Below are 27,292 nucleotides of genomic sequence, written 5' to 3' on the forward strand. Positions count from 1 at the left end.
TCCGCCTTCTCACCCTTTATGAGACATCTGAGGAACGAGATCAATGCCTCGTGGGGGTTTAGGACGACACAAAGAGGTCGTGATAGGGGTTGATGAACGTGTTCAAATCATGGGACTTTCATATTTAGCTGGTACAGATTGCAGAAATGTGATCAGGCAAAATCTGATAGAGTGGTTTACTGCTACACTCTTAAAATAGTGCCTTTTCGGGGGTTCTTTAGCAAAGACAGGGGTTCTATATAGAACCGTCAACCCCCAGAGAACCTTTTGCACAATTAAAGGGTACTTCGCCTTGTGAAAGCGTTCTCAAGAGCAAAGGTGGACGAAGTACACAGATCATGTACTTGAGTTAAAGTAGAGCTACCCAAGGTAATATATTACTCCAGTAAAAGTAGAAGTCCTTACTCTAGACCTCCACTTGAGTAAAAGTATTAAAGTATTTGCCTTCAAATGGACTTAAGTATTGAAAGTAAAAGTAAAACTAAAAGAGTAATTCTGGCTCTGATCTGGTCCTGTTATCATTTTTATAACAAGACTCGCTTCATGAACTCATTTCAGGTGAAAATCCTCCAGCGTCTCTCTTGGTAAACCAGTCTTTTAATAGAACGTCATTAATTAGTGACGCTGACGTCTATTAAAATGATCATAAGCACAAAACACTGAAGGTAAACAGTTTCCATCAGGGAGAACCGAGTGGCTCTGAAATCACTTTTTACACACAAGCAAAGTTTCAGTTTAAGATTACTTTGTAAATTAGTTACAAGTTGAATAAAAACTTGGTTTAAACTCAGGATCACAAATAAGTTTTCCTGTACTGTGTTGATCTGTAGGCCTCTGTTCATAATTTACTATAGAATGAAAGTGTTTTTATGAATTCTGAAAAAAAGAAACACGCCAGTCACGACTGCATATGTGGACATATTTCTATATTGTGGTCTACTTACAGGTTAGGTTAGTTCATCATTGGTGCTCTGGCTTTGCGCTTCTTTTGTTTTGACATTTTACGTTTTTATACACACTAAAACCAAAAGGAACGACAGATTTCTCAAAACGTAGTGGAGGAAAAAGTCAGATATTTGAGTTTGAAATGTAGTGAAGTGAAAGTAAAATGGAAATACTTAAGTAAAGTACAGATACAGAAAGAAACTACTTAAGTACAGTAACGAATTACATTTACTGTCCTCCACTGCTTAAGAGTGACAGAGAAAGCGCTATAGAAGGTTCTGTAAGGAAGCATTTTAAAAATGGTTCTATGTAGTACCAAAAAAAAGTTCTTAACCACAGCAGATGCTACATGGAGCTCTTTTCAAAAGTTCCACCTGGAACCATATAAAGCATGTTCTCCATCAATTTGAAGAACCATTTCACCATGCAGAGAACCATTCAAGCATGCAAATGGTTTTTTGAGTGTTAAGGTTCTTTACTAAAGAACACCTTTTTAAAGAGTGTACTACTAATATTGATAATAACTTTATTTATAGGTAACTTTCATACCGGCAGCTCAGAGTGCTTTACAGAGAGGTGATAAAGCGGATCAGTAATCAAAGAATCTTCATAGTGTAAGGCAGTGTCAGATGAAATTAATATTTAAAATGATGTTCAAATTTCATCAGTATCTTCTTTGTTTTGATACACCATTTAGATTTCCTCCTGTGTCTATTCAGCTCCTTCTCATAGACATGTTTGCTTTCTACATAGATAATAACGTAAAACTCTATTAACTAAAAAATAATATAAGCATTTGAAATAGCGCGATCATTGTGCGACAACTACGTGACACAAAACATAGATATAATTCATGTTTCCAGTATGACCGAAAGTGGAGAGAAACTATATTTCCTTAGTATAATTAACTAAAGCACAATTTTATCTCTTTGAAGTGTTTGAAGTAGATGACACATCGTGAAGAGACAACATAGGAAGCACCCAAGGTGAGGCTAAACCAAAGACAGCGAAACAAAGTGATTTTCCTTTTTTACTGTACTTTTAATCATTTCAATCCTTCGTCCTCTTTTGAATTGCTCAGGCTGAAACTTTCACAAGTTTTTTTGTCATAATTTGTCAAAACACAGTGTGTTCAATCTGTTCATATCTTACCTCAGTTTTTTAGGGTAGATCTATTTTATGTATAGAGTGAGACGCCAATTTATGCTTTTGCTGTTTATCACACTTCTCACCATCAGGCCTTTTCATTTTATTGTAGACCACAAACATCAAAACAGTGAAGGTGGTTGGTGTAGTGTAGTGGGTAACACCTCTGCCTTTTATGCTGTAGAGTGGGGTTCAATCCCCACCTGGGTAGGCATCCTATACTAGCAAGACTCCTAACACTACCTTCGCCTACCTGTGTAAAATTGGAAGTTGCTCTGAATAGGAGCATCTGCCAAATGCCATACATGTAATAATAGAAATTTGGGATGCTGATAGTTACCGGATGTGGGCCTGCTACAAAGTTCTGCTGCTGTACAATAGGAAACAGAGCTTTAGTTGTTTTTTGACCTGATACTTTCTTTTTCAATCCCTAAGTTTTTTGTTAGCAGCTACTTTTATCTTTATTTGATGGAAGTGACCTTTTGTACAAGGATAGTTCTAGGCTGCTGTATGTGCCTTTGAGCATGACTGAATTAGCAAACAACCCTGTAGACCCAGAAATCACAAAAGTGGTCAGCAGAGAAAAGGGAAAGGCGCCAAATGAGCAGGCAGATATTAATTTCTGAATCCAGTGGGAAAGTACAGCTACGGGACTTGTTTACACCTGCCTGGCTAACTTGGGCATTAATGGCAGACCGTTCTTACAGACATAATCCCTAAAGAGCAGATTGTTCTGGAAAGCCTACGTGATGAAGTACATAGGCATGTCAACGGTCATTTCTGCCAACTCAAAAAGCGCATGAACAAGTGCTGGGTGAACAAAAACACCCTGTTATATAAGCACCAGCTGGCTTACAAGGTGTTTTCACACAAAACTCATTTGGGTGTTAACACTCTTTTGAGGCTTGTAGTCAAGGCTGGGCCTTATAGGGTCAAACATGACTTCAGTGTTGTTTTATTTATGGCAAAATATATTGATAAGTTAACCTTTATAGGGGCCATTGGGAGACAAAATGAAAGGTTCTCATGGGCACGCTCCCTCAACAACAACAATAAAAAACAACATTAAATCTTTAACATGCTAACTTTTTGCCCATTTAATTCACTTGTATTCATGTGATCTGTGAGATGGAGGGGTAAGTGAGGGATGGGAGGAAGTGCTCAAATTTAGGCTGAATTATCTTGCTCCTATGCCATGGCCGTCACTTAATTCTCTTGTTCTCATGCCTTACTAAATTGTGACAATGACTTAATTACATTGTTATCACCCCTTATTCAGTTGTGGCCATGACTTAATTATCTTGTACCCACATCTCATTCTAATGCATTTCTAAGTCATGGCCATGACTTAATTATTTCTTTCCTGTGCCTTACTAAATCATGGCCATGACCTAAATATCTTATCCCCATGCCTTGCTAAGTCATGGCAATTACTTAATTGGCTCATTCTGTCTTATGGCCAGTTTAGCGCTGTTGGTTAGAAAGCTCCGAAGGTGACATAGGCCACAAGAGAAGTTCCTTTTGGCCACAAATTAATGTATTGAGGCCATATGGCCATGAAAACCTTAACTTTAATTCATGGTCAAGCCACAATTATTAATAACAGCCTTAAGTAACTGATCAATCTAGATACAGAAAACATTTTAGACTCATGTCAATAGCTATGTTTCCATTGATTTTCTGTGTAAGTTACAAGCGATAAAATTAATGATAACATTTCTGAAGTATTTGCCAAGCAGGTTCTTGCTTTTGCTTTACATAATAACGTCATTTCTTGCACTTCTTCTTTATAGAAAAAAAGAAAAAGACACATTAGACTTCCCTACAGTTATGTACACCGCAACTTGTGATCCTTGGCCTTCCCTTGACTTCACAACTGTTACGCGTGAAGGGAAATATGTCACATGATGAAGTTTATGCATCATTTGTGAATAAATCCAGTGTAGTTTTCCCCATGTTTCAGGAATCCAAATGAGCTGAAGAGAAAAGTTCTGTCAACATTCATAAAATATTCGTTTTTTTTAAATATTCATAAAATATTACCTTTTCCATAGCCCGTATCATTTTTGTAAAAAATCATTTGTATGGAAATGTAAGCATACAAGATTCTAGGTGCCAATAAAAAAGTTGAAAGTGGAACGTTTTTGTTGTCATTCACAAAACGTTACGGACATTTTCCATAACCTGCATCGCCAAATGATTTGAACCGTTAAAATGGCATTCTTCACAAAAACTCATTTGCATGGAAATGTAGCACGGCGCCATAATCACAGTGATTAACAAACTTGAGCAAGCAAGCATGTAAATATTTGTGCTGGTCACAACACTTCATCAGCATCGCACCTGATACCCTGGCTTCCAAGGCATGGAGAAAAAGCCTACACGTCAGAGCCACCCTATAAAAGAGGCCCAGATATAGAACATTCCTCTCCTCCTACCTCACCACAGCTGTTCCTCCTGCATGACCAGGTAAACTGCTTTTTATATAAACACTATGCTTGCTGTATACAGTATTTTGCATGCAAGGATTTCCACAATGAACAACTGTGTCTATGAGAGCGTTAAAAGTAAACATTTCCTTATTGATTGAGGATTGTGTTTATGCCATGAGATGTAGGTCTTTTACATTTTGTGTGAACACAGTGAGAAGCAGTGCTGTAGGTTCTTGTATTGATGCTGTGGGATTTCAAGGCACTATTGTGAGTTTACAGTTTAAGGAAATGCATTTAAGCAATTGATAAAAACTGTAATATAACAAATGACGTCAAACTTTCAAATGCTAGAGTAGCTGTAGCTGAGCAAAGCTTATTGCCTGACAGTTTTATAATAGTTGTACAGAGGTTTAGAACTTCTGAGTAGTAGTGCCACCCTGTGGAGAATTACAGCTGCTGCATGTCTTTGTCAGGAGAACTGTTTCTATTAAGCTCTCATGCAAAAAAAAAGAAAGAAGGCCACAAAACATTTATGCATTAATGAACAGAGGTCCCATTCATAGTCAACACACTTCTTTATTTCTGCTAAAAAGTCTTAAAAATATATTTATATATATATACATACACATTATGATTAGGGGATTTGGTTATAATCACCGGCATATTGTGCACCAATAAAACAAGGAACGATTTCATTCATAATCACATCTAAAATAATGCAACCTTGGTCCCAAATCAAATTAGTCTGAGAGTGGAAATGAAGGCCAAGATCCAAACGATGCCCTGCCGTTGAGTCACATGACTGCCACCTAAAACACATGTTAATAGAGTCATATAATGCACTGAACTGGACACATACTGTAATGTGTGAAACACTGAAATGTGTCTGTGGTTGATTGTAAATTCATTATCATTCAGAATATTATGCAAATTACTTTATACATAATGTAATAAATAATATTATATTTATATTATATTGTGTAAAATAATACTAATACTAATAATTAAAATAGCATAAAGTGTGAATAATTACTATATTACAGTCCAACTTTGCACTGTAACTTTTGGTGGTAAACCATAATGAGGTTATTCTCTGTCCCTTCTAACAAAAACTTTGGAATCATCACCCCAGCCAAACAACGCACATCCATTTTATTATTAAATGAAAACATAGTAATAATTTCATTCCGATCTTTATTTCGATCTTTCGATGTTTTAAATCAGAACGACTGAACAATGAACCAGTGAATGAATTTTGGAACCGAAGAGCAGGGGTCTCAAACTCAAATTAGCTGGGTGTCACTCGACAGGTGGTCTTCCCCAAAAAGGGGCCAGAGGGGAAAAGATGTCTCGTTTTTTCTGAATTTTATATGGATATTTTGGACTGATGGCTGTCAATCATGTGTGCTTATCAGAAGGTCAGGACTACACTCAGACAGTTCTCAGGTCTGATAAGCGTTGTTTTTTTATTCAAACTTTGCTAAATATTTAATATAGTACTCCATTTGAGTATCGTATAATGCTAATATTTTATGTTCCCTGCGATTTTCAGAGTGACACCTGCATGTTTTTTTGATCATAGCACCTAGACCTGATTTTTATTTTAAGCAGATGTCCCACCTGCCCGGGGCTGGATGGTGTAGGTGGTCTCCATGCCTGCTAGGATGTGGTCAGCAACATGGCAGTGCAAAAGCCACGTTCCCTCACTGTCTGCCATTATCTCCAGCGTCTGAAACGAGCTCGGGAACAGGTCAAACACGTCGGCCCGGTGGGCCAGATCGGTCTGCGTGAGACAAATAAGAGGAAAAGCTTACATTCTTTTCTTTTGGGTAAAGTGAATATCAAATTTATACAATTTCCTATCTGATTATGAGGAAAGTCTGGAAAACTAATAAATGCTTTGAAAAAATCTCTGCTATAACTGATATAATGATACCTCATTACCCTGTAGATGAAGGTCTGACCATGCAGGTGGACAGTGTGCATGTCCACCTCACTGCCCATCCCCAGTAGATACCAGTTCACTCTCTCTCCTTTCTGCATGTCCAGTCCATGAAGGTTGCCATATAGTTTGCCATTGATTGCTGAAAGATCATGAATGATCACTATATACACACCTGACTCAACACACTAAATATTACGAACACAAAGATCAAAATATTTTTTGAAACCCTAATGCAAAATCAAATCACCTCTTAAAGAGGTCAAATGGCCAAAAAAAATAGTTGCATACACTTGATTAGCTAAGACTGGGTTGGTGTCTGATTTCGTCTTTAGTTTTGTATTGGAGCTATAAAGCTAGTCCCTTGCAAACTGCATGCCTAAATGATCACATACTTGCCTTAAGCCATATTGAGTTAAACAGTCATACATTCTTGCTTATGTGGTTTCTACACTGTTACCTAGAAATGGACAAAAATGAATTGTCACCACAAATAGCAGTAGCAGACATGTTGAAATCTTCTGTCCAGTACACAAGCAAGTCTATGGGTTAGTCATGCAGTTTGCACAATGCTAAAATGGTGGCTATAAGCTTCTATTAGCTGCAGTTTGTGCAGTGTTAAACTGGTCTCCATAAGCTTGGCTTAATCTTGACTTATAATAACTGCAATAAAGGACTCGTGTACAAAGCACTGTAGTTCATTAAAAGTAACCAGCAGCTGCCATGCAACACAACGATCAAAGTTTATTTGATGAACATTACAGTGGCTTTTAAAAACATAGTGCTTTAATACAGAATTCAGTTGAGTTGCGCAATCATATATGAATGTATTATATTCTAAGACTTCAAACATCCATTTTTAGAACCCAAACTAGTTATTAGCTTTATAAATCCTGTTTGCAGTGTAAATAAGCTATACAGAAGTTATAGAGTTATAGAAGTGTATGATAAAAGTAAATCTATGGGGTTAAACATTAAATGAAATTAAATGATTAAAAGATATAATTAAATTCTAAAAAGAAATGATAACTCTTAGTAAGCAATGTCTCACCGTGCATTTTGTTGCTCTCCTCAAAGTCTCCATCTCTGAGCAGAGGCAGTGAGTTGTTGTAGTAGGTTTTGATGTTTTGCTCTAGGTACCATGACTTATTCTCATCAAAGATGAAGAAGAGAAGAGCAAACTCCCGATCTATGTCCAGCCTCTGTCTGTCCCAGTTAAGTGTTCCTTTCCTGCAGATCACCAGTGGCCCGATTAGCCCACTGACTGTGTCCTGTAACAAATAATACCATCCAACAGCAAGTTCTAAGAAAGCTATTACATTGTAGAGCCCACAGTGGCATAAACAACATAGTAGGTGTTATATCCAGTGAAGGTACATTTAATAAATGTTTAATAACTCCAGCAACGCTGCTGTGCCTGACAAACTTTTCCTTCGCTAGATTAAAGATGGCAGCAGCGGAGTGCATCAAATTTGATACAGTAAAGCATGGCATGACCTCCTCCTGTCCTTTCCTTTAGAGTAACCCCATCAGAAACCATGAAACAGTGCCTTATTGGTCATGAGAGATCACCTTAATAAAGTCCACAGCAGAGTAGTAGGCAAATGAGATGCAGTTCGGATCCGAGATGCCTGGGCCGGACCTTTCTGGAACGATCCACTGGTACCTACTCATGTTTCCTGCGAGCAAATGTTTTTCTTAAATTACAGAAAAGCTATTAAGCTGCCCCGAGGGGCACTTTAAACAATTTAATGTCATGATTGGAAAATATTTATCCAACAATGGTCCTGTAGTCAGAAACTGAGCATTAATAAAAGGGCTAGAGGGAGACAAAATTATGCACTAAAAAAACTGTATAACTACAATTGTACCATTATGGTGTTTCTAAGTGGCCAGTATGTGTACACAGTATTTAAAAAGAGTCAGCAATGCTGCTGTGTGTAACGCCTTGGAGCAAGGAGGCGGACGCACGTGCTGAGATAAGCGAGATTTATGAAGGGCAAATCCAGGGTCATAGTCGTAACAGCCCAGGTTCAAGTAGCCAATACGGAGAGAATGCGGGGTCAGACATGACAAACAAAAACACTGAACCTCAACCAAGAATCAAACATCAAACAAGATCCAAAGAGAACAAGCTTCCAAACATCAAACAGTACATCCAACACAAAGACCAACGAAAACAAAGGGCAAACACGGGGCTTATAAAACACAGGGATAAGGAGGGACAGGCGGAAAACAGGTGGTGACAATCAGGGGTGGAGTCACTAAACAAGGGGGCTGGATCAAAACAAATGCACATGGAAGATCAAAACAAAAAGCACATGGGGAGTGGGAGGAGCCAATCGTGACACTGTGCCTGAGACACTTATGTTCATCAATTTGCCGAGAATGGTCCACCAACCAAATAATACCTGATCAGCAGCGGTCTCATGGTGGTAGAGGGGGGTCGATAAATTGTGAACTGTAAACTGTAAATAAATTGGAAATTGGCATCTCAGTGTAAAATACAACTACAGTGGGGTCCAAAAGTCTGAAACCACATTTAGAAATCTATATTTAAAAAAAAAAACCTGGAAATAAACGATAGAAATGTGTACAATTTTTAAGCAAAATGAACAAGAAATATGTTTTAGATGCACTATTTCCAGGTTACTATTCAAATTTAAGCAAATTTGTGACATTGACCACATTAAGGCCTTTGTACAAAAATTTAGATTTTGTTTCTGTTTTATCCCTTTATTTCAAGCACATGTTCAGACAGTCCCCAGGTGAATTTGATCTATTCATGAGAGGCTTTTGCACAAACATCTAAAACCCCTTGGTAGCACGTTGTCATTAAAGCAAAAGGGAGACACACAAAATAGTAAGAAATTGTGAAATTTATGTTCAAACTTCAGAGATTCTACTTTCCACTTGAATTTGTTTGCTGCTAATGTAATTTGTAATACAAAACTTCATAATAAATTAGAAAAGAACACAAAAAAGGAATGTTTTCCATAGTGGTCTCAGACTTTTGGACCCCATCGCATATATAAGGCAATCTAGCCTAATGTATAATCATACATACGCTGAATTGCCAATTAATTAGGTGCTATTAGGTATTAGCAGCAACAGTGGCAATAGCAAATTGTGCCGCAGCAGATTGGCAAACGTCAGTAAAAATTATGCACACCTACAAAGTGCACCCATACAGAGAGAGTACCTACTTAACTGGGAACTCAGTGTAAATAAGACTATATATATACATATATATAAATAGCTTTATATTTGTCTATTTAGGCTTGACACATACAGTGGACACTGAAGATCGTGTTACGGGTGTGATGTCAGGTAATTATTGTAAGAGACAACTTTAGTGATGTTCCTTACCAGGTAATACAGGCTGTGGATGTGTGGGAATCGTCTTTACTCCATGAGGCTGTACAGAGTATGGCCGAGTAGCCTTATTCAGAAACGTGATCTGAAGAACCTCCCCAACCTCTGCTCTGATGATTGGGCCTAACGAAACACACATGCATATAATTACATTAACAGATGGGACAAACCATGACAGTCATGTAATTATGATCATTAATACCATCATTATCTAACAAAAAACCTTGTTGCAGAAAACAAGTGAGAGCCTACCTAATATTTCCAAATGTTTCTCCGCAGGTTGCTGCTGTTTTCTTGTCCTGAAGGTGGCATCGGTGTACTCCCTGTAAACTACTTTCTTATATTTGGAGCCGAGCCTGTTCTCACCTTTCCCAACAAATATACTGCCTGGACTGAGAAACAGATTATCTGTTACAAACTGAAGAGAGAACTCAATAGTAACAAAGAAAAAATGAGTAAATGAAAGAGTCTTCAATAATATCAACCCAAAGTATTTCACATAAATTATCAACATACATTAAACCAACATAAAAATTCATATATGCTGTAAATGAATCTGAATGAAAATGAATGACAACATAAAATGAAACATTTTGACAATGGTCTGGTAAGCAGAAGACCTTTGTGTCACGGTTGGCCCCTCCCAGTCCTGTCCATGTGCTCATGTTTTGGTTGTGTAACTCCGCCCCTGATTGTTTTCACCTGTCCCTCATTGTTCCATGTATTTAAGCCCTGTGTTTGCCCCCTGCATTTGCCAGTCTTTGTATCAATGTATCTTTGTACCTGGTCTTTGTTTGTGTTGGTTCTGGTCGTTGTCATGTCATACCCTAAATCTGTACGTGTCGGCTGATTGACCCTGGACTGTTTTGACCACGACCCTGGATTTGCCCATAATAAATCTCGCTTATCTCAGCGTGTGCGTCCGCCTCCTCGCTCCCCCTTACACTTTGTCATATACTTTGTTTTTATTTTATGTTCCCCTTAAGGTTCCATTATTTTGTATGGTTTTGTCATATTTTATGTCCTAATTCATGTTTACCTATTTTCAACCTCTTTTTCTCCCAGAATTAAGCAGGCTGTTACTGTGCCATTAAGGCCATGTCAATAAGTGCCATGTAAATAAGCTCTATTCTGATTGGCTGCCCTGTGTTGTGCTTCATTCAAAAAGCAGTCCAAGCCAAAACACTCCTTACAACTTCAATGTGAATAGGTGTGCTAAACTGTTGTAAACTGACTGGTATTTTGTTTTTTGTGACATCACGAAAAGAATACGTTCAAAATGGGCTGTTTTTATAGCACAGTTTCCATATGTAGACTGTATGAACTGGCATGTACTGCAGTTTACTTAATACATCAAACCCATCTAAAAAAGGAAAAATTGGTTTGCCATGATGTGGCCACTGTAAGTGCTACATAGTCAGGGCTACATTCAGCTTCGTTTTGTCTATGTGTATCTACCTGTCGTCTTCTGTGGAGTTGAAGTTTTGCAGTTCCCACGTGCGCTCAGGTGAGTAGTCCCACTCCACCTCCTCTGCAGCAATAAAGTAGTGCCCTGTAGGAGCAGTGATGGGAGCAGACAGGCTCTCCCTGCACCTCTTCACTCTGTACTGCAGCCTCATCCCTCCCATGTAATGTTCACTCACTCTGCAGCTCACCTCAAACAGCCCTGTACTCAGACACAACACAATGAACTAACCCACAGGTCCCCAGTGCAATAAGATATACTGAGTGTGAAATTGGGCAATATGACAAAAACATAACATCACAATATTTGAAAACATTTTCTTGATGCACATTGTATAATATCTAAAAAAGGTTTTCAAGTATTGTGATGGTAATGCACATCTAAAAATACTATCAAAATACATTTTATTTAACATTTCACATATTGCACTGCACTAAATTGAGTAAAACAGGACTAGTTATCCACATGGTCAAACACTGAATCACTGATTTCACACATTGAGACACAACAATGTCCTCATTACTCTGAGTTATGGGGACAAAAATTTTATTTGATTAGGACAATAAAAAAAAATTGGAATGGCAACTGGAGGTGCTGCAGAAAGAGGCTACCGAACACTGTGAGCAGCAGTAACAGCAGCAGAAGCGTGACTCACCAGCTGTATCTGGCTGCATGAACACACTGAGACTGGTGTGTGGAAACAGAGTGAGGGTGTCACGGGTGGTGCCCTCTCTGTGGAAAGTGTTGCCCTGAAAGTGAACCGTGTGTACGTCCACTTCTGTGCCAAGTCCCAGCAGGTGCCATTTGACCCGGGCACCCTCACACATCTCCAGCTGTGGCAGATTCCCGTACATATAGCCATTCACCGCTGCACCACACACACACACACACACACACACACACACACAGACCAAAGACACAACACATTGTAAGAACGTTTATCCAACTCAGAGCTTTGATTTATTCAACTTAGTACATGATTTTTATGCTGTAGCTTGCAAAAGAGATGCAGTGATATTTTTGTTACAGTAACACTACCAGTCAAATGTTTAAACAAAGGGTTTCCCTCAGGCTTAGCCTATTATTTTACATATTTTTGAATGAAACAGAAAACTCTGAGCTATAAAAGTAAAGATACAAAGAAATGATGCAGTCCATAGAACACAAAATTATCTCATATTTTAGTTATTTATGCCTAAATGTACCCTGGTTTTGCCTTTCAGCTTTATGCATACTTGGCATTCCTTTAAGCAGCCACTTAGAGCCACTCTGAATGCTTTTCCAATAGACTTGAAAAAGGCCATTGAACACAAGTTATTCATTTTCCAGCATCCCAAAAATGCAGAAAATATATGTTTAAGAGAAAATTAGACAAAAGGCTCAACAATTACATATGATAACTTTTTTTAGCATGTAGTGTGCCATCTATTACAGCTTCCATTTTTTCCAGAAGTCTTGCTTTAGGCGTTTCAAAGAAATCTAGGGATATTGTTCCACACCTCCAAAGTTCAATCTTAGAAGGTTGCGTTTTTCTGCTTCTCACAATCCAAGCAAATAGTGTACATACAGGACATATCATTAACCTTTCTGATATTCTTATACACATGCACATAGATCAGTGATTCCTCTTGCGTTCATGAGCACAGGTTGTACAGGAAAGCACAAATCGAGCTAGATTTTTAGTCTTTTACCCTAATGTGTTATAAGTACTAGTCAAGCTGCACTAGTTTCACCAGTGGAGGTATAATGCAATCTGTAAGTGATTTAATTGGAACATTTGTATGGGAAAAGTATCTTTGCAATTTCCCCAAATTCCCATAGCCTGGATCAAAATGGATGTACATGACATCATCACATAATAGACACTACACTCAATGACATATAACCACCGCCTCTCTAAAGAGCCACTGAAGATACATCTCATATCTTATCTAATCCAGTGTGAATAAAGTCGTACCTGGGTCATGTTGGAGCTCAGTGCACCTCGCTTACACACCAGCAGGGGGCCGATTAGGCCAGTGTTCGTATCTCTGATGGGGTCACTGGAGGAGTAGTACAGGTAGGAGATACAGGGTGGGTCACTCTCAGATGGCCCCTCCCTCACCTGCCACCTGTAGGTAAAGGAGTCTCCTGGCTGCACGTGAGATCCATTCTTCACTGTGCCTGGATAATATTTGAAAAGAGGAAAGGGAGACCCCTTCAACCAAACTAGAAGCAACTAAAAGTAAAAGGTGCACCTGGACTGACTAAGCAAATAATTCTAATCATCAGCCAAGACCATGGTCAGTTCACACAGCTTATTAAAGGAATAGTCTGATGTCTTTCACCTTCATCTCAATCCGGGCTGGGTCTATAACTGTAGCGTTGATTATCATGGACAACAAATTCAAAACTTCCTTACAACAGAAACCATTGGTCAGTTTCTGAATTCTATCAATAAACATTGGAAATATGTGACCATTATATCACAGATTTAAAGCTACAACCATTATAATGTCACAATACAGATTTAAGGATGGGACAAACTCTTACCAAAGTTGTTCATTTGAGGTTTTTCCAACTTTTGGACAGAGGAGCAACACAATAAAAAAGCAGTGTCAGTTACTTTAGATTTCCCTAAGGTTTTGTGGTATCTATGCGTAATCAGACAGGAGCCTGTGAAAACTCCACCCACACTGCTACACTGGTAACATATTACCACCTATTCTTCCATCTGGAATGGAAATCTAGCCCCGTTACATTAATTGCAACTTTTCTGACCAATGTTGGGAATGTGATTTAAATTGTGATTATTTTCTCTTAATTAAAGGTCTAAGCCTAATGTATTGGCCATGAATACGAGCTCGCTGCTGTCTCCAAAATGATGACTTTACAAAAGAAGGAAAAAACATCCTTTACTTTTATCGTAAGGCAATGGAACCAGACCTTTTGTCCCATCATTTTGGGCCAGTGCTTTGGGTCCATTCATCATGAAATTTACACACAAAGTCAAAAACTGAAAAACAACAAAAATGGGGATGAGGAGATGATGGAGATGAGGTTTTGTTCTGACAACAACAATATATTTTTTTTCTGTATTGAGGCCTGAACTTTTTTACTGTTATATAAGCAAACTCACTACTGCATGTAGCTACTGCACATAACTGTAACTTGACAGTGCAGAAGTTCCTATTTCATTGCTTTCTCACCATCCGCATACTCAGCTCCCTCAAATTCCTTCCCATACTGGAGGCCATGAGGCTGCATACTGTAATTCCTGTCAGCATTGTTTAGAAATGTGACCAGCAAAATGTCCCCAACCTCAGCACGCAGTACAGGACCTAAGGGTGAACAAAAAATTTAGGAAATCGGTGCTGATTTTGTTTATCAACAGGATGTATCTAGTACAAATATCTTGTCTGTATGTTTTGTGAATAGCACATGGAAACAGATCCACAATATATGGCAACATATGCAGTGGCAAACACATTGTATGCTTTGCATAAGAATGTACATCATTAACAATAACAAAACAATATCCCAGAGGAGCTAGTTTTCTGTTCCTGAAGATCTGGTGACTGAATACTGTTTGTAGCAGTCGTCCAAAGTTCCTCATATAACGAACATGTTGTAAGTCACTGATGATAAATGCCTCTCTACACAACTGAATAAAAAGGTCACATTTTTGTACTAAACAAGTAATTAAAGAAACATTAAGAAAGGGGTTTACCCAGAATTCCGAGGTGGGTCTCCATGCTGGTTTGCTCCTTCATGCTGGTAAATGTGTGATCAGTGTAAGCTCTGAATACCGCCTTCCTATACTTCCCACCAAGACGGCCACCACGTGTCCCAAAAAACACCTCTGAGGGGCTGAGGATTACAGTAGTGTGCTTCCCTTAATCATGGAAAACTGACTTACTCCTCATTGTCTTAATGAAGCATGTAAACACTGTTAAGAGTTTCAAAAGATATCATTCACTTCCCACTTCAAACAGTCCATATATGGAAACTAAGCTCCAAAAAATGGCCGTTTTGAACTTCTATGATGTCAGAGAAACAATTTTACATATACCTACAGCAGTTTAGTCCCTCCCATTCACGCTGAAGTTAGAGTAAAGTGTTTCAGCCCAGACTGCTTTTTGACTGAGGCACAATACAGGGCAGCCAATCAGAACAAAGATCATTTACATACAGTACTGTGCGAAAGTTTTAGGCATCTAAGCAAACTTTAAATCAATTTACCTCAGCAGTGAGTTTATCACAGTGTACATTAGAAGTCATATTCATAATTCAAATAAACATAACAACAATAAAAAGTAACAAGAATTTCTTGGGTCCACATTTTTCTTTGACACCTTCACAGCCGCCACAGAGACTTGTGAATCTCATCAGTTATATCATGAGCACAATTTAATGATTATACTGAATGATATATATCTATATATATCATTAGCAATTGATATTCTATACATTTCGTTTATTCAAATATTAACACTTGTCTCAGGAAATTTGTCTCACTTTAACAGGCAAAGAAAAATTAGAAAAAGGTTATGTTAAAAAATTTAATTTCTTCAGGGCACAGACAAATGTCACGAAGATCCGATGTGTCACATGAGTGGTCAATGACACTGTGTCCTTCATTTTCTGTGCTTTTTTCTGCTTTTGGTTTATATGCCAAAAATGATCACTAATAACTGATCATTATTTTCTTCTTTCTTTCCTTGGTTTTGTGACTGGGCTTTTAAATGACTTCTGTTCTGACTGGCTGCCCTGTGTTATGCCGCATTCAGAGAGCAGTCCAGTCTAAAACATAGAACATAAACTGACAGGGTTAGCCTGCTGTAGACTGAATACATGCAATACATTGGGTTTTGTTACATCACAAAAACAATAAATTCAAAAAGCTTGTTTTTTGCAGCTTATTTTCCATATATGGATTGTAAGAACTGTGGTGTAAATGGTACAGTTTGAAACTTTAACATTTGTTACCCAATACAAACCATACAAATGATTTTCCTTTATATGAAGCGCATCAAAAAGTACTATAATGATGTGCCAATAACCACAAAACAGTAAAGTCTCAGCGGCAATAAACGCAGCTCCATACCTTTGGCTTTCAGTCAGTGAAACATTGGTCAGTGTGTCCATTCCTGATGGGGCATAGTTCCACTGAACCAACTCAGCAGCAATGAAATACTCCCTGACTGTCCCATTCAGAGGAGCCTGGGAATCATCCTGCAGCCCACAGGGTGAAACACGAAACAGGGCCTGCATACCATCTGCACACCATCATCATCATCATCATCACTTTATACAATATCAAATCCAAGAGACTATTGGACAGAAATGTATGCTATTCCTCCTTTTTGATCACATTTTTTAATAAATTGCTAAGATTTTATTGATATGTTGATGGAATTGTGTTTCCTAACCATCTCATACAGTTGAAGAACATCAGTATAAACCAAATAAGACACTTCCTTAAGGTCTACCTTGTATGTGACTGTTGACCTGACAGTTGAGCAACCATGTTCCCGTTTCGACAGGGGTCATCTCTGCAGTGAGGAAGGTAGCAGGAAACAGGCTGACAGCATCGACTCTGTGACCTCTCATGAGTAGTGTATGTCCATGGAAATATGCTGAGTGGACATCTACCTCATTGCCCATTCCAAGGAGATGCCAAGACACTGTTCGGTTCTGGCACAACTCAATTCCAGGTAGGTTCCCATATACATAGCCGTTTATAGCTACATAACAAAATGAAGAAACATATTACAGTCATACACTGCGGTGCCAATTTATTAGGTAACCCTACTATTATCAGAAATATCTGCCATAATGGTGCGCACTGTAGGTTTACTGTTAAGGTAAGCCCTTCTCTACCTCGACCATCATTAGAAAAAAGCACCACACAATAACTGTCGACTGAACTTTATTTCAGTGGTGGACCATTTTCAGCACTGTAGTGGCACAACAGTGGCATGTGTACTGCGCTGGTATGAGTGTATCAGTCTCTGCAGTGTTCCTGTGAGCTTCACACACATCAACATCACTGCCGGGTTGATGAAAGAGAGCCAAACAAAAATCCCTCCGGCAGTGGAGCTGTGGTCAGAATCTGACCATAGATGAAGGGCTATTGGGTGACTTAGGCCTGGCAACAATGGATCAGCAGTCACTATTGTACCAATTTCCCTCTGCTATTTCTGAATAATAAAAGTTTTAAATGCATATCTAAATGTATATCTCTACACTTAACCCAGTATGTAGTTTGTATATTGTTGCTGTCAGAACAAAACCTCGTGTCTCCATTGTTATCATTTTTCAGTTTGTGACATAATTTGAAAGAACCCATGGTCCTATATATTTTATGTAAATTTCATGATGAGTGGACCAACAGAAATGACCCAAAATGACTTGGAAAGACGTCTGGTTCCATTGACTTACATTTAAAGTAAGGTATGTTTTTTCCTTCTCTTGTAAACTTGGAATTTTGGAGATACGAGGTTTTGATCTATCAACAGCGATATGCTTCTTTAGTGGCAAGAGGCATAAAGAATGAAAGTGAAATATATAGAATTATAAAATGATGTAAATGGCTACATCAATTCATATTGAGGGTTTGCATGCATCACTTTGTATTGGCTAATTTTTAAAGATGCACTCTATGTAGTGGGAAGATAAATTAGCCCCCAATGCTGGGAAATAACTCTTATTTTGGTTCTGCCACTGGTCTTGGGATGAATAATTAACAAAAAAGTATGGACAAAGATGATCTACAGTTTTAAACAGAATAATAGCAAAGTGTACCAAAAAGGCAGGCTTAATAATGCTTAGAAAGCCACCACCATGCTCAGGTATGGCTAATAAACTAGTGTTCAGTTCAATGATAGAACGTGTTCTGACCAGACCCCATCTATGGTGGGTAATCTAAAATGAGAGCCACTGTTCCAAAGATTAAAACTTATACTGAGGCTACAGTAACTTTAGCTGTAAAGGCTTTTTTCAACATTCATTATTGGTTAACATAAATGTGTTTGTATTACTCTAATAAAAAGATATTCCTCAATTTTCTTCTAATGTTGAATGCAATTTCTATTAAACGTATTTAGAACCACCTCTGCAGATACTTCAATATTTGAGGTAAACACTTACCGTTCATCTTGTTAGAGCGCTGGAAGTCTGGATCATTAGGGTCCACGCCAGTGGGATCAGAACAGAAGGTCTGGATGTTCTCCTCTAGGTACCAGCTCAGGTTCTCATCCACCACACTAAACATAAGGAGGAAGTCCTGATCCACATCTGTCCTTCGCACCTCAGAGTAGTTAGCCCCTACTCCAGAAACAAACTTCAAGGTTCCTAAGTATAAATGAAGACCACACCAAGTGGGCACATGTTTTAGTTTTAGTTAATGAGACCAATGAAACCAATGCAATGGTCAGATTAAGTGTTATTTGACACTCAAGAGTAACATTTGTAAGGGTGTTTTATAGAACTACCAGTATAGATCACTAAGACAACTCTTAGAAATAGTTGCCAAAAAGAGCATTTGGAGCAATGCAGCGAAGAACCACTTTTGGTTTCTTAAGGAATCTTTCGAGCAGCATTTCTAATCTGTAAGTAGCCACATTTGATGCTCAAATTTAACACACTATAAACTGAACCCTTCAGGCTCCTTTATTGTTACATCATTACTAACTTACTGACATTAGTTTGCATTGACGATGAACTTACACACCTTTCTTGCAAGTCAGCAGGGCTCCTATGAGTCCAGAGGAGATGTCCCTGGAGGCAACTACGTGTGAGTGGTAAGCCCAAGTCAAGCAGTTGGAATCCCCCTCTGTGGGGGTGTATTCTGGCTTCACTGTCCATGTATAGGTGTGTGTACCACCAGGTGGAACACCATCATCCTGCTTCAGTGCTCCAGAGGTTCCATCTGGATACAGCGCCCCTAGAACACAAAATATCTGATCAGACTTGTGTTACACACATAGATGTGGTCAGGTATGAGAGTGTGACCAATGACAAAGGCATTAATCAGGGCGAAATGTATGTAATATACATTGAATTTAAATGACTTCAAAATTCAGCAGGAAGAATGTGGACCAATTTAAGAAAGTGAAAGATTTTTTAGAAAATACTAGTTAAGCACAAAGTATTTAAAGAAAGTACACTATATTTCCAAAAGTATTCGCTTGCACATGAACTTGAGTGACATTCCATTCTTAATCTGTAGGGTTTAATTTGATGTCGGCCCACCCTTTACAGCTATAATAGCTTCAACTCTTCTGGAAAGGCTTTCCACAAGGTTTAGGAGTGTGATTATGGGAATTTTTGACCATTCTTCCAGAAGCGCGTTTGTGAAGTCAGACAATGATGTTGGATGAGAAGGCCTGGCTCACAGTCTCCGCTCTAATTCGTGCCAAAGGTGTTCTATCGGGTTGAGGTCAGGACTCTATGCAGGCCAGTCAAGTTCATCCACACCAAACTCACTCATCCATGTCTTTATGAACCTTGTTTTGTGCATTGGTGCGAGGTCATGTTGGAACAGGAAGGGGCCATCCCCAAACTTTTCCCACAAAGTTCGGAGCATAAAATTGTCCAAATTCTCTTGGTCTGCTGAAGCATTAAAAGTTCCTTTCACTGGAACTGAGGGGCCGAGCCCAGCTCCTGAAAAACAACCCCACCATAATCCCCCATCCTCCAAACTTTACACTTGGCACAATGTAGTCAGACAAGTGCTGTTCTCCTGGCAACTGCCAAACCCAGACTCGTCCATCGGATTGCCAGATGGAGAAATGTGATTCATCACTCCAGAGAACACGTCTCCACTGCTCTGAGTCCAGTGGCGGAGCTTTACACCACTGCATTCGATGCTTTGCATTGTGTTTGGTGATGTAAGGCTTGGATGCAGCTGCTCAGCCATGGAAACCCATTCCATGAAGCTCTCTACGCTGCTCTTGAGCTAATCTGAAGGCCACGTGAAGCTTGAAGGTCTTTATTATAATACCACAGACAGTTGACTGTGGAACATTTAGTAGTGAGGAAATTTCACTACTAGACTTGTTGCACAGGTGGCATCCTAACATGGTACCACGCTGGAATTCACTGAGCTCCTGAGAGCGACCCATTCTTTCACAAATGTTTGCAGAAGCAGTCTGCATGTCTAGGTGCTTGATTTTATACACTTGTGGCCCTGGAAGTGATTGGAACACCTGAATTCAATTATTTGGATGGGTGAGTGAATACTTTTGGAAATATAGTCTACAGTTTATTCAAAAAGTTACTTAACTAAATGTAATGGAGCAACTTAACGCATTACTACACACCTTTGCTTTTAACTAAACTAAAAAGCTTTAGCTATAGTTCACTCATAAAGCTCCTAGAGCTCTTCAGTCTATACCCTAATGATTTTAGATGAATTAGAAGCTGATTTACAAGCTAAAGCCTTTGCGTTAATGTACCAAACAAATTTCAGTACTGTTATTATATTATTATTATTATGCAAACAGCCATGGTGGGAATGTTTAAGTTAAGATGCTTTGGAATGAAGTAAGTAAACAATTCAAACCACAGAGGGACAAACATTCATGCACAGGGGCTCTGACACAAGGCTACTATTTGAGTCTCATGTCTTTGGATTTCAGCTAATTAAACGACTCAGTGTTACAATCAGGTGAGCTGTAGGTACATGTAAAATGAGAAGGGGAGGCATTTATCATGTATTGCACATCTATGCTTTAGTTTAAAAACTGTGCTTAAATAATCATGGCATGTATAGGTAACCATATAGGCAGTAAAAAAGAAGTAATCATAAAGACTTCTTTTACTCATTCGCTCCCTTTTACTCCCCCCATAGTGGTGACTGCTATTCCCCACCCACTGGCTAGGATACCTATTCAGGGGGCATATATCCAAGTCAGCTTATAAAAAGGAAACCACATTCACAGTATGTTCAAGAGAAAAATTCCCCTTAAATGATTTAATAAGATTTAAACATTTAATAATCGTATGCAAAAGTTTGAACACCCCAGCCAAATTACATATATTGTTCATTTTCTGTGTGAAAAAGTTCATACATGCTCTACAGGCAACAAACTTAAATATGACCATTTTGCAAATCTTACTGCAAAATTTCTACTATTTCTATTATTACATTTAACATATTGAAAAAAACAAACAGAAGTATAACTTCTGCACAGGCCACAATTAGTGTTTTGTTTTTTCCAATATGTTAAATTCATCTAATAACCGTTAATGTGTATTACAATGTGCAGGGGTGTGTTCTCTGTATGGGTTACTTAGAAAATCCACAAAACATGCCATTTGACCAGAGTTGCTCAAAACATGCAGGCTATGATCAAACAAATCTACTTTCATATGATTGTTTATATGTCAATGTAATAATGAATAATTTAATAATGAATAATGTAATAATTTGCCTGTTTGTCAATGTAATAATGAATCTTTAATTAGTCTTCACAAACTATCAGTAAATGTAAAGCGATTGGCTATTTAAACACCACAGTTAAATGTGCAGATACTAATCTGATAAAGCAAATGTTTATTATTTTGTTTTACCATCCACTTGTACAGATATGATCCACTTGCTGCTTACTGGGTTCCTTTGACTTTGTGCCCAGTGTGGACTACTGCTGTGCCAGCCCATACCTGCCTGCCTCTGATACTTCAGTCTAACACCACTAATTATTTTAATAAGGCTGCATTTCTTGTAAAGCATGTGCGCTAATGGTTATTTTCGGGGGTTTCCTGTGGTTTTAGGTGCTAAAGATCTTCCTCCTTCCCTGAACAAACACACAAAGGAACTAGTCAAACATTCTCAAGGCCACCTCACAAACAATAGCCTTAGGGAAACGACCCTCACATAATAAAATGCTAATCAATTTTACGATTTAGAGGTTAAATGTTATACAAATCAATGCTCCTTTACTCAACCCTGACTAAGCAGTTTTATTGAATTGAGATGAAATGGGAAAGAGATGTCATCTCTTTAACACTCCCAGCCAATGTTGCCTCTTTATCAGTCTAGCATCACTGCTGTGCCGCTCTGCCAAAAGCACTAACAATGGCATTAACAGCACCCCCTTTACGGTAAGAAAACCTCCTCCATATTAAATGTCAGACCAGTACCAGGCAAGACTATTGACAAAAAAGGGATAAAAGGTAGAAGAGAACGGCTAGCCAATTTCCCGTCTGGTCTTGATCCTTTCCGAGTGAAAACAATCTAGGGAATCAAGTTTCTGGAGAATCAGGCCGGCAACCAGGTATCATGGCTTACTTCTTTCATAAAGTTTTTAAACAGTATCTACTCTACAGAGCGAATTAGCACTTTTCCGTTTTACTTCACAAACAACTAAAACAATGGAACCAGAAGAACTAGTGTGAAAAACTACAGGAAAAAATATATATATTTAATTAATAATAAATTATATTTCCCTAATATTTCCACAACCTCTAGAATGGTCAGGAAGCTTGTATTTACACACATCTACACACATCACTGATAGAACTTTAATAACTCAATCAGTTAGCCGCCCCCCCCCCCGGTGCTGTGGAGCAGAGAAACTCTGTTCTCTGGACTGTTGGAGCTCCATCTAATACTTCTGGGATAAGTAAGAGCAGTGTTTGTGATCTAGAACTAATCATCCAACATCTGTACCTGACCTCACTAATGCTGTTGTGGCTGAAAGCAATCAATCCTCACCGCAATGTTCCAACATCTAGTGCAAATCCCTAGACTTCAGAAGCAGCACTGGATGAGCTAGTGTCTACAAACCTTTGGACATGTAATGTGACTGGTGACAATGAAAACAATTAACAATAGCCCTTCACTGCTAAACCCTAACTACTTATCCCTTACAATTACACCAAAGATACAGCTCATCATGCTTATCTTAGACAAAGGAGAGTCAGAATCTACTGAATAAACGTATTACTTCACTCACTGTATTCGTCTTAGATAAACTGTTATTTGGGTTTAAGGGCCTTCCTCTTGCTTTATAATAGGTCACATACTCTTTTGCCAAACCACACCATGTCATTAGAGCCTTCTGAGCAGAGAGGATTATGTCTGTGGATGTTTTACCCTCTGAGTTTTTCTTATAGAAGACTCCGTGTGGGTGCATGGAATAGCTCCTGGAGGCAAAGTTCTTCAGGTGGATCTCTATGACATCCCCAACCTCAGCTCTAAGCACAGGTCCCAGGTAGCCCAGCCAGGCAGGTTTGGGGATCTCCTTTGTGTAAGACCCATCTGTGTACTGCCTGAACATGGCTTTCTTATACACATGGCCAATCCGATGAAGGCCTTGTAGCAGGAAGACAGAAGCATGCCTATAACATGAGATACAACACAAAGGATCTGTCACTTTAGGCTTATTATGAAGGTAAATAAGGGTCAGTGGAAAAAGGGATCATTTAATTTTCACGTTTCTACACAGTGGTAAAACACACAGACGTAATACTCTTTATTATGTCACAGCAAATTTATTTAAATACAGCATGATGTTACACATTACTGCACTGTCATGTTTAAACCTTGTCACTCCATTACCATTTTTAAAATCTATGTTTTATGAAAATTAAATATGAAAATTAAAGATACCCTTTACATTATGTGAACAGTCTGTGACAAATAGACCAATGAAGTTACCCCAACAATGCTTACAATAAATCTTGTTCCCCTGAAATACAGTGATTCCAAGTATATTCCACCATTTTTGTAACTTGTGCATAATTAAATGGTTAAAATGTTAACAGAGTCATTCAGAGTGGTTTGGTGTCAAATTCTCCATCAGACAAAAATGTACAGAGTCAGAGTTGTACACAGTGATGGTGATAGGAACCCGATGTCTGAACAGTTTAATGTCACTAAAAGATACATTACGGAAAGTTATGACATGAGACAGTTACAAATATGTTGTTTTACGATAGTTTAGATAGAGGTCAGAAGACAGTCCCCAAAGAAATGTATTTGTTCAGATGAACATAAAACATGTGAGGGTCATTTATTGTTTGGAAACAGTAAATAAACAGTATAGTAAATAAAATGGCCATTTTGGTGTTGTGACCCCTGGTTTTTATCCCCATCATTTTCAACAAATCTGAGTCAATAAGTTTCTCTATAATGGTCATTTCATTGAACCACTCTAAATGAACCATTCAATTATGTACAAATTTTTCAAACCTGGTGGAATTCCCTTTGAATACACATCCTGCTTTCCATCTAACTAATACATATGTGTCTAGTCAACATACTATATCTAATTTGTGCATATATATTTCTAATTGCTGAAATATGCTACACTATTTTCCATGGATTTGCATAGTCCAGAGCATATTATAGCATCACCTACCATCAAATACATGTGCCATGTGCCACCTAGTTTGGATAAGAAAATGCAATTGGTAACTAATGTTTGCTTCATAATGTTAGGTTTTTATGTGCTGTGTAAGTACAATTCCAAAAAATACATCTTGGCCACAGTAACATTTTCTGTTATCTGTTAAATTATCTAATAATCTATAATTATCAGATGCACTAAATCAGATTCTGAGTTCAACTCTGATCTGATCATTCATATAGCAGTGTGAAAAGAGGTGAGCTGGTTTGTGCCAGAGGAGCAGCGCCTGGCTGTAATCTTCTGACATCTCTAAATGGTAATAAAAGGTATAAACTCAAGTGTGGTGTTTCAGCTTTGTAGTTTTATAGAGGAGAAAGCTCCCCCTTCTGTTTTCTATTGCTTTCTTTAGGCCTATTTGGGCTTTGTTACTGCATGAATGCTGCTTAAAGAAACAATTCATACTATTCTTATACATTTCTATAAATAAATATATTATTTATATATATAATATATATATATATATATATATATATATATATATATATATATATATATATATATATCGAAACTCCCCATCTTTCTCCATTTCTTCAGAATTAGAATTTTCATGATGAATGTACCAGGAGAAATGTTTTGTTCACATTTTGAGATATTGCACGATATCAGGTGTCCAGAGAGCAATAGCACTGGTTTAAGATCAGGTCTCAGTTTTGACAGACTTTGATATTCTAAAATTATATTTCTAAAATGTTGGCATTCAATTTAGACTTATTAATATTAGGGTTGGGTACTCTTCTGTTTTTTCCATACATAAACCTTGATTTCAATACAATTTCTAGATGTTACCTTTTTTCTGGCCCTTCTTTTAAATTACAAATAAACATTGGGTTGGATTTTCTCAAATACTTTGTTTCATGAACTTTTTCATCTTGCTGGTAGATAATAATCCCTCCTGTCCATAAAACGTCATTGGTCCACAACTCTGAGAGGTCATGCCTACATGTTTGTATGAAGGCTTTTCTGATGCTGCTCACTGACGAAAAGGATGATGATTAATAATTTAGTGATTTTTAAATCGAGCAGATTTAGGGTGGTCAGTGATTTCAGTGGCAGCTGATTTAATGTTTATACCACCTCTCTGAACATTTCACCCTCAGTTGCAGTTCTGGTTGTCAGTGAATTTTTTTTTGCTTCACTTTTTCTGCTTATTTTGCTGCCCTGTCCAGTCTGCATGTTCATTCTGAATGGTTATCTATGTGTACTTTAAGTATTTGGGAAGTAGTGTCTGTATGCACTGGATATTTAGCCTATATAGTTTTATAGCATTTTAATTTGTCCCAAAACTCATCCCCAGCTACGATAGTGGGACTAGAATGACATTCAATGAATGAATGAATGAATGAATGAATGAATGAATGAATGAAAGGCAAAGCACTTATGGATGGAAAAAGTGACACTCATTTTTATATATTTTCATCATTAATGGAAAGTGATTATGCTTTTGATTTATTTTTGTAAAACACTCTACCATACATTAAACTACATGACCTATGGAGACACACGCTGGGGTGAATTTTAAACAGCCAAATGCAAAGGTTTGAACACCCCTAGTTAAATGATGTGTCTTGTTGATTTTCTTATTTCTTTGAAATAAGCCAGAAAATCCTCTACAGGGGAGAAAATAAATTGGAAAAAAAAAACATAAAATATAAAATGTGCTATAACTTTTGCACAGGGCACATTTTATATTTGATCATTTTTTTATGTTAAATTAACAAACAATAACTGCGCATTAAACTGTGTGTTCTAGGGTGAGTTAATCTGTTTTCATTCAGAAAAAACAAACAAACATGCCATTAGAAAGGGGTGCCAAAACTTTTGCATATGACCGTATAATAACACTACTACAACTATAATAATAACAATAACAATAATAATAATGCTGTTATTAAAATGACTACAAAGAAACTACAGTAAAAACACTTTGAACTGTGTGTATATCTCAAAACTTCTAACTAAACCTAAATGATGGGACATTTGATGCATTGTTTGTTTGTTTGTTTGTTTGTTGGTTTGAACAAAGACTAATGTAGATTTGTGTGCCTTTATCTCGGAGCTGCTCAGGACTGGGGGGCAGGTGTCCAGCACAGTGTGGTGATTTCTCTGCTCTGACACACAAACATAAACTCATCAGTTAATGAACTAATGAGTTGAGTCGTGTGAAACTCTCTACTGGATAGTCTCCGCAGGAGCAGCGGTGGACACCGCTGCCCTATAGCCTCCCAGCCTGGAGAAATGCAGTTACATGACTCAGTAAAACTAATAGCACCTCAAAAACAATCACGAAGACTCAAAGTTCACACCTCTTTGCCTTCATCTATGAGATCTTTTCTGGGACCTTTATTAAAATAAGCATGTCTGTCTTTGAGTCATTTCGGTTGTGAGATTTATACCGGGCTGAAAAGGGCCAAACTCACTCGTCCTCTGCAGCAGGTCTTCCGCTGACCCGGCTGAGTCCTCCGGGAGAGTAATCCCACTCCCCCTCTCGGATGGCGATGAAGAAAGTTCTGGTGATGGCCGCGTTTCGCCCAAAGACAGAGCAAAAGCTCAGCAGAGCCAGGAGCCAAGCGCTGCTCTCGGTAGCGTCCAT

General features: G+C 38.1%; 1 protein-coding gene across 1 annotated transcript; it reads right to left on the bottom strand.

Moving 5' to 3' along the window:
- Nucleotides 1–5,258: 5,258 nt before the first annotated feature.
- Nucleotides 5,259–27,292, bottom strand: LOC108444433 (ferroxidase HEPHL1). Its single transcript, XM_037546995.1, has 19 exons — nucleotides 27,120–27,292; nucleotides 23,388–23,632; nucleotides 19,020–19,232; nucleotides 18,437–18,640; nucleotides 16,777–17,031; nucleotides 16,392–16,563; nucleotides 15,015–15,154; nucleotides 14,494–14,625; nucleotides 13,263–13,468; nucleotides 12,522–12,594; nucleotides 11,961–12,173; nucleotides 11,299–11,506; nucleotides 10,093–10,232; nucleotides 9,835–9,963; nucleotides 8,038–8,144; nucleotides 7,517–7,736; nucleotides 6,468–6,607; nucleotides 6,144–6,306; nucleotides 5,259–5,332 (listed from the first exon to the last, which is right to left on the bottom strand). The coding sequence occupies exons 1-19, from the start codon at nucleotides 27,290–27,292 to the stop codon at nucleotides 5,259–5,261; spliced, it is 3,207 nt and encodes a 1,068-aa protein (XP_037402892.1).

Source organism: Pygocentrus nattereri, chromosome 18, assembly GCF_015220715.1.
Source record: "Pygocentrus nattereri isolate fPygNat1 chromosome 18, fPygNat1.pri, whole genome shotgun sequence".
Lineage (NCBI taxonomy): Eukaryota > Metazoa > Chordata > Actinopteri > Characiformes > Serrasalmidae > Pygocentrus > Pygocentrus nattereri.

Excerpts from the sequence above, each read along its gene's own strand:
- LOC108444433 (XM_037546995.1), bottom strand. The coding sequence starts at position 27,292 with ATGGACGCTACCGAGAGCAGCGCTTGGCTCCTGGCTCTGCTGAGCTTT. Across the intron at positions 16,564-16,776 it reads GGTCAACAGTCACATACAAG|ATGGTATGCAGGCCCTGTTT; the intron begins GTAGACCTTAAG and ends GATGGTGTGCAG. Across the intron at positions 10,233-11,298 it reads AACTCCACAGAAGACGACAG|TCCAGGCAGTATATTTGTTG; the intron begins GTAGATACACAT and ends TCTGTTTCTCAG.